Source organism: Brachyhypopomus gauderio, chromosome 3 (genome assembly GCF_052324685.1).
Source record: "Brachyhypopomus gauderio isolate BG-103 chromosome 3, BGAUD_0.2, whole genome shotgun sequence".
Lineage (NCBI taxonomy): Eukaryota > Metazoa > Chordata > Actinopteri > Gymnotiformes > Hypopomidae > Brachyhypopomus > Brachyhypopomus gauderio.
This window is the reverse complement of record NC_135213.1, coordinates 2,560,561-2,568,645: the sequence shown is the minus strand read 5'-3', so window position 1 is coordinate 2,568,645 and position 8,085 is coordinate 2,560,561. Positions and strand designations below refer to the sequence as shown.

The window sequence follows — 8,085 nt, the reverse complement described above, 5'->3', positions numbered from 1 at the left end:
CCCCGCAAAAAAAAAATTCGCGTAGGTCACCATTTTCAAATTCAAAACGGCGAATTTCGACAGATTTTCATGCCTGTTTAAATATTTGTTCGTCAAGCCAGACATCGGAAAACTTGCACTTTCCCATAGTGTTTCGCTAACAGGTTTGGCTTAATACAAGTTCAAAAACGTCTAGGCAGTTGGATGAGCGTTCGAAAATGTAATACCTCGTCAGATGAAGCTTATTACTTTTTAATACTTTTTAATGGTCTTAATTTTGGCCAACTGAATTTACTACCTTTTAATACTTTTTACAACCCCGCGGACACCCTGAGCACCTTCATACACACCACATACATTCACGGCATAATACACACTAGATACACAGCATAATACACACTAGACTCTATACCAGGCGTGCCCACACCTTTTCAGCTTGCAAGCTACTTATAAGATGACCAAGTCAAAATGATCTACCTACTATAAAAATGCAAACAAATGTATTTCTTCTATAGGCCATTATCATTATTTAAGTTATTATTATTATTAGGCTACTATTTAATATTATGTATTCTTTCTTTCTTTTTCCTTTTAGGATATATAAAGTATTTTATTTATTTATATTTCTAAAGTATTTTAAAGTATCGCTGATTGTAGCGAGAAACACTCGCAGGCCTCAATATCCTTCCAAAGTGGGTCAAATCCCCGGTCATGGCTTCAGAGCGCCGTGTAACTGTATTCCTCGATAGCTGGACAGCTTTGATTGAAGATAATATTTCCGATTTGTTTTTAAAGTTTCGGAACAAGGAATTAGTGGCTTCAACAAATGCCTCTTTTATCATCTCTCCGTCTTGGAAGGACTTGTGCTTAGGTGACTCAGCCGAAATGATGCTTCGATGGCTGCCTTCGCTATTGTGGTTAGATGTGAGCAGTGGCAACTCTGCCTTTTATCAACGAAATTGCCCTTTTGAAACTTCGTTTTGTAATTATTATTATTATTATTATTATTATTATTATTATTATTATTATTATTTTACTGAGGTCGGTTTGAAATGATCTTTTGAAAACCCGAGCGATTAAAAACAATGCCCTGAAATGCGCCACCACCTCGCACACACCCGACCTCTCTCTTCCTTTAACACCAGATGTGCTGCAGCAGCAGTTCAGTTCAGCGAGGTGAAGGAAGCGTCTTCAGCACAGCACACACAGTCACAGATAGACTTCTTCTCCCGTGCCCCACCAGCCAGGTCACACATCAAATAAAATCGTACCGTTTGCCATCTAAGCCCAACGTGAAATCATTTTCTTGTGCAGTAAAATGTCTCATACAGCACCAAACCAATACAAATAATTAAGGTACAGTTTGCAAATCTATGTATTAAGCTGAACATCTTCTGTTGTATAGGTTTTGTTAGGCAACATAAACACATTCGTTTGTGAAAGAAGAAACGGGAAGTTCCCCATTACCTGTGAAAAATGCCCATCTGCATTCATGTAATGACAACACTCAGTAGCCTATAACTCCTCCTCCTACTTTTTGGTCTTTTTACTGTCTTAATTGTAGGCCTATATTGATTTACTAATTGCAAAATATATGCAACTAGGCCTGCAGACAGTGGAGGGTAAACAGAAGTTAACTGAAGTACATGACTGGATATAGTTAATATTGGATATGAATTTTATCAGTTGGCTGCGTGACTTTTCTCCATTGAAAACTCACGTTTAGAGAATGTTACAAATAAAATGTCAAATTTCATTCAACATGTGCTTGTAATTTTTTTTATAATTAGGTTCTCCACATGCGCTAAAAAAGAGCCCTTCACCCCCCCCCCCATCCCCCCCGAGCACTTGCCCCCCAAAATGTCTGTGCACGCCACTGTATATATTTAAGACAATAAAACAGCTTTATTGCAATGTGCTGTTATGGTAACACAATAGGAGGGTTTAGGATAGCTAACGTTTATATTAACGCTTGTCAGAAAGCTCTCTGAAACGTAAAGTTACATTACTCTCTGGCCAGGTATAAAATATAATAAATAAAACAAATAAACAAACAAATAAATAAAAGGACACCGTCGTTTGAAGTGCTTTCAGTATTGCAGTATGTAATGTTCCAGAGTGTGCTGTTTGGGACACAGCCTTACTGTCTAACATTAATGTTAGTCTTGTCTAGTCAGGAAACCTTAACATACATTTTTTGTCATTTCATTTCAGCATGCCACCAAAGAAAAAAATTATAAAACCACAGGACACAATGCTCCTGAATTTTTTAAAAGCCATATGCTTTATGCTATATGTGAATATAATCTATACATTGCATGCAGAATTTATTTCAAGTTGTGGACAACGGTATCATGTATTATTATGTATCTTGTTTAGTTTATAAAGTGCCCTTTCAATTGGATTTATCTAATAATAAACATACATACAGAAAATGTTGTATTTTGTTTATTTATTTATTTGCAATTTACTGTAGGTCCACAAATGTTCTTATTCTTCAATTGTGATTTTTCACCGCAATCAAAATTTGTCCTCCGCTTTTTACCCATCTGTGCAGTTAGAACACTCACTCACACACACTAGTGATTACTAGGGGGCTGTGGTGCACACGTGCCCAGAGCGGTGGGCAGTCCTAGCCCAGCACCCAGGGAGCAGTTGGGGTTAGGTGCCTTGCTCAAGGGCACCTCAGTCATGGCCTTAGGCCTGGGAATCGAACCCACGACCCTCCGGTCACAAGACCAGTTCCCTACCACCAGGCCATGTTCTACGTCACTATACATACAGTGATTAACTACCTTACCTACAGTGGATAGGGTGGGCTTTGATTTGATAGCAAATAATGTCCTGGTTGTCAATGTTGACTCTTAGTAACTGCTGGTGTTTTCTGAATATTTACATGCTTTAATGTTACTTGCCAAGTGCTCTGACTCATTAGCTATATATGCACAAACACACATCCACCATGATGTAAACCAGACTGTTTACAAAAGCCTCCCAAAAGCAAAAGTCATCATGGCAGACTGTGATGATGTTATCAGCAGTTTTCCACTTAGTCCCCCTAAATTATCATTTTCTGTTTTAACTGTTTTTGTTTCTAATGCAGTACTGAGGTACTCTGAATGTATTATATTGCAGTATTGAGTACTGATGTACTCTGAATGTATTTTAATGCAGTACTGATGTACTCTGAAGCTTGAACAGAAGTGCATATGTGAATGGAGTGTCACAGAGGAAAGCCTAGCCCAGGCAAGAATCAGAACAGTGGTGTCATCCAGACGTGTCCCTCATGTAGTGGTTGTGTCCTTGTGATGGCCCACTAAGGCCCACACGTGTAACAGCATATGGGTTGTGTGTGTGGGTTGGTAGTGTTGGGGAGTTTATGTGGTTTTAAATGTTTAAATGTAGCTCAATGAGCTTATAGGTATAGAAACCAAATAAAGACACCAGTGAACATGAAACCATAGACTAATAGGATGTAGGTAGCTCTTTTGTAGCTCTCTTTATGTGTAACACTGTTGATACCTTGTGCCAATGGTTTAGCCTTTTTAAAACATGTACTTTTCTATGCTACGAGGGCACACCAGCAAGAAGAGTCAGACCATAGGTAGGGACAGTGGTAGCATTTTATTGAGCTTACCCAGATCTGATTTCGTGCCTTCTGTGTTCCCCAGGAGCCATGTCTGCAGCGTGGGTCAATGGGGGTGCCTAGGAAGGAGTGTGGGTTTACTGAGCCTGTCTTTATAGACCTGCTTGGAATTCTGGGAAATGTGGGCTAGACTATCTGGAACCTTTCTAGGGGGTAAACCAGAGGTATTCAGAGAGCTATGTGAAATATAGGTAACTTTCTTGTCAAACTTTCTTGGAGCTACAAGTCAAACGTGTTCAAATCAACACTAAGAACCAGGAGAACATAACGACATAAGGGAGGACAGTGTGAAACAAAAGGAGGGGGGGGGGGGGGGGGGGGGCAAGCAACAAACACAGACACACAATGTGAAGAGAAAACAGCCAGCAATAAATGATTAAAATTATTATTATATATATATATTATAAGATTATTTTCTTTTTGCTAATTATGTTACTATTAAATTATTAAATGTTCTTGACTGGGATATAAAATAACTAATAAAACACTAATGTTACAATATTATTAAAGACTACTATAAACAGCAATACTGATAATAAACAAACAAAAAAAAAAACAAGTTATAGACTCATAGTTTTGCCATTTGGTTTAAAATCTGTTACAGACATATACTTTGGACTAGTTTAAAGAATACCAAATCAGGAAAAAAGACCCTTGAATTGGCTTGCTCTGGAACTGATAATGCTAAAGCTGTTGAGGCTTCCTACCGTGTTGTGCAGCTTATAGCAAAGGCTGGGAAGCCACATACGATTGGGGAAAGTTTAATTTTACCAGCTGCGAAAGAAATGGCTAGCGTGATGTTGGGAGAAAAACCCTGCAAGCAATTGAGTCTCATATCACTTTCTGATAACACAGTTGAACGGTGAATAAATGAAATGGCACATGATGTAACCCAGCAGCTTATAAAGAGAGTGTGACATAGTCACTTTTATGCAATACAACTGGATGAATCTACTGACATTGCAAATCTTTCCAACCTTCTTGCAGTTGTGAGGTATGAGCATAACCGTGAAATATTTGAAGACATACTATTTTGTAAGCCTCTGCCCACCAAGACAACTGCTGAAGCTATTTTTGAGGTTTTGAATGCATTTATTGTGGTGAACGGAATCGAGTAGTTTAAATGTGTGTGAGTGAGCACTGATGGAGCAAATGTGTGTGAGTGAGCACTGATGGAGCAAATGTGTGTGAGTGAGCACTGATGGAGCAAGGGCAATGATGGGACAACACAACGGAGTCATTACGCGCGTGAAAGCTGTAGCGCTGCTGGAGACTTCTGTCCACTGGAGTTTACATAGAGAAACATTAGCTGCCAAGAGAATGTCAAGAGACCTTACAATTGTGCTGGATGAGGCAGTGAAGATAGTTAACTTCATTACGGCTCGGCAACTCCATTAGATTCATTCATTCATTCAATTTTTTCTAACCTGTTTATATACACTATATTACTAATAGTATTTGCTCACCTTCCTTGACTCACATATGATCTTAAGTGACATCCCATTCCTAATCCATAGGGTTTAATATGATGTTGGTCCACCCTTTGCAGCTAGAGCAGCTTCAACTCTTCTGGGAAGGCTGTCCACAAGGTTTAGGAGTGTTTAAGGGGATTCTTGACCATTCTTCCAGAAGCGCATTTGTCAGGTCACATACTGATGTTGGACGAGAAGGCCTGGCTCTCAGTTTCTACTCTAATTCATCCCAACCTATCGGGTTGAGGTCAGGACTCTGTGCAGGCCAGTCAAGTGCATCCACACCAGACTCCATCCATGTCTTTATGGACCTGGTGTTGGAAGAGGAAGGGGCCACAGCTCCAAACTGTTCCCACAAAGTTGAAAGCATGGAATTGCTCCAACAGACTTTACACTTGGCACAAGGCAGTCAGACAAATACCGTTCTCCTGGCAACTGCCAAACCCAGACTCGTCCATCAGATTGCCAGATGGAGAAGTGTGATTTGTCACTCCAGAGAACGTGCCTCCACTGCTCTAGAGTCCAATGGCAGCGTGCTTTACACCACTGAATCCTACACTATGCATTGTACTTGGCGATGTGTGGCTGGAATGCTGCTGCTCAACCATGGAAACCCATTCCAAGAAGCTCTCTGTGCACCAGGGGCGGATGTACGGGCGGGCCTGGGTGGGCCAGGCCCACCCTGATTGGCAGCTAGGCCCACCTAATCACAAACGCAGAATACAGTTTTCCGTATGAAAATGAAAGAAAATAAACTATAATTGCTGCAGGATGGCGCCTAGCGCACAAGTCATTTAATGACCATACACCCTGCCCACCCCCGAACAAAACTGCATCCGCCAGTGCTATGCATGGACGTAATTTTGATTTCAAAAGTGGGGGGGGCATGGATTCGTCGCTATTTAAATATTTGGTTTTAACCGTAAAAACTGGGGGGGACCAAAACCGGCTTTTGAAAAAGTGGGGGGGACATGCCCCCCCCCCCCCCCCCCCCCCCCAAATTACGTCCGTGGTGCTATGCACTGTTCTTGAGCTAATCTGAAGGCCACATGAAATTTGGATGTCTGTAGTAACTGACTCTGCAAAAGTTGGCGACCTCTTCACACTATATGCTTCAGGGGAGAGAGAGCAGAAATGAGCCTATGCCAACTAGGTATCTGTCCACACAACTGAAAAGTATTCTATATAGGCCAGGGGCGAGGCTAGGGTATTTTTAGTGGTGCTAGAGCACCACCGTGAAGTTGCTCAGCACCCCCTGGCTCAACACATTTTTTAAATATTATATTATGCAAAAACCTTTCTCTGTACCTGCGCAATACTTTGGTATTGTGCCTCTGTGAGCACTGGGGGCTGGGCACCCCTAAAGACCAGATCCTAAAATCGCCCCTGATATAGGCCAACTCATAAATGAACACACGAGGACAGAAATACTAATACAGACACTAAATACATTTTTACAAAGAATGACGGACAATAGACAATTAATCACAACTAATTACAGATTAGTATTTTTTGTATGGAACCGCTACTACCATGTCCGCCTTACCATTGCTGTAGCGTTCATTGACTGGGGCAATTCTACACCGCCCCACGTCGGTGAGCACGCACGCAGCCGCCAATCACATTAGGTGCTTAATTTTATATGCCTGTGGCCATGGAGAGAATGAGAAATTATGGTTGTTTTTATTTTTGGTCAACATAAAATCTTAAATGTGCTTTATAAATACATTTTAAGTACATTATTAGAGTTTGCTTCGAAAGTTGTTAACCGAGGTCTTTCATACGGGAGTGGAGGATACTTATCAGTGTGTTTAGTAAGTAATATAAGGACTCTGATCATAACTGAGTCCATAAGTTCACTTCCTTAAGTCAGCGCGGACTTTGTGGGAGAGGTCCCAGTACGCGCCCCTCCACGCACTTTATTTAATGTAACATTTCGTTCATATTGTTATTTCGCTTTGACTTGAAACCAAGAGGAAGAGGAAATTTATACGTAGCTATATTTTTATTTTTGAATTTTAAAGATCTCTAGAAAACACGTTAATTCATTTCCACATCTGCATTTTTGTCAGCCTTTCACATCTGTCTGTCTCATTAACGGGATCAAGATCAGGTAAGATCAAACATAACCTATCGCAAGTACGACGTTTATCACTTTTTGTCGAAATATTTTTAAACAGCATTTCAGGCTGTTAAAAATTAGTATACTGCCACGGTAGTTGATATAGAGAATAAAGTCATAATATTTCGAGGAGTACGAGTCTTTTGAGGAAAGCCGGGGTTTCCCACTTGATTTAGTCTACTTTCACCTAAAGCCTTGCAGATTAGCTGTACGGAATATACGTACAAGTCTTTTATCATTTCTAAAATCTCTAGTCTTTCACGAGATGCGGTCGCACTATCTCTCGCTCCTGCACTCCCTGGTTTTCGCGCAGCTTCTGTCTCGTCTCAGAACCCTGCTAAATTAAACAAATATAGTGTAATTGATGAAGTGGTCTCTCAACGCAATCGACACTATTTTTCATGGTGCGGGAGAACCCACACGCCCGGACGGAACGTCCTCAGATGGATGTGTGTTTGACTCGTGGGGATGTGGTTTGTGTCTCGTGTCTCTCTCCCTGTAAGACACAGAGGACGTGTATCTATTCGGAACTTTGATCACTGGGTTTCTGCTGATATGGTACGTTGCCCCCTCCCTCTAGATGAATCACGCCTCTGCTTGACTGTGTTATCAATGCTTGTATGTGCTATGGGGATTTCTTGCATGCTCACAGACTGTTGAGATGTTGCGAGAATAATGATAATTTACGACTCTAGTATCGAAATCTACTTTTTTAAACAGCGTTTTAGGGCCAATGTTAAAAAGTACTGTACTACTACAGAAGTAGATATCGAGAATAAAGTCATAATATTTCGAGGATCAAGTCGATATGGCTTTGACAATGAAGTTGCGATGTGTAGAGGCTGCAGGTATTTAGGGCGTACTCA

At 40.8% G+C, this 8,085-nt stretch overlaps 1 protein-coding gene across 1 annotated transcript in view; it reads right to left on the bottom strand.

Moving 5' to 3' along the window:
• The window catches only part of LOC143509585 (protein diaphanous homolog 1-like), a 25,176-nt gene extending 21,519 nt beyond the window's left edge, over positions 1-3,657 (bottom strand). The window contains exon 1 of the mRNA XM_076998443.1: positions 3,617-3,657. Coding sequence (XP_076854558.1) covers positions 3,617-3,657 — 41 coding nt within the window. The remainder of the gene's footprint in view (positions 1-3,616) is intronic.
• Between the last annotated feature and the right edge of the window lie 4,428 nt (positions 3,658-8,085).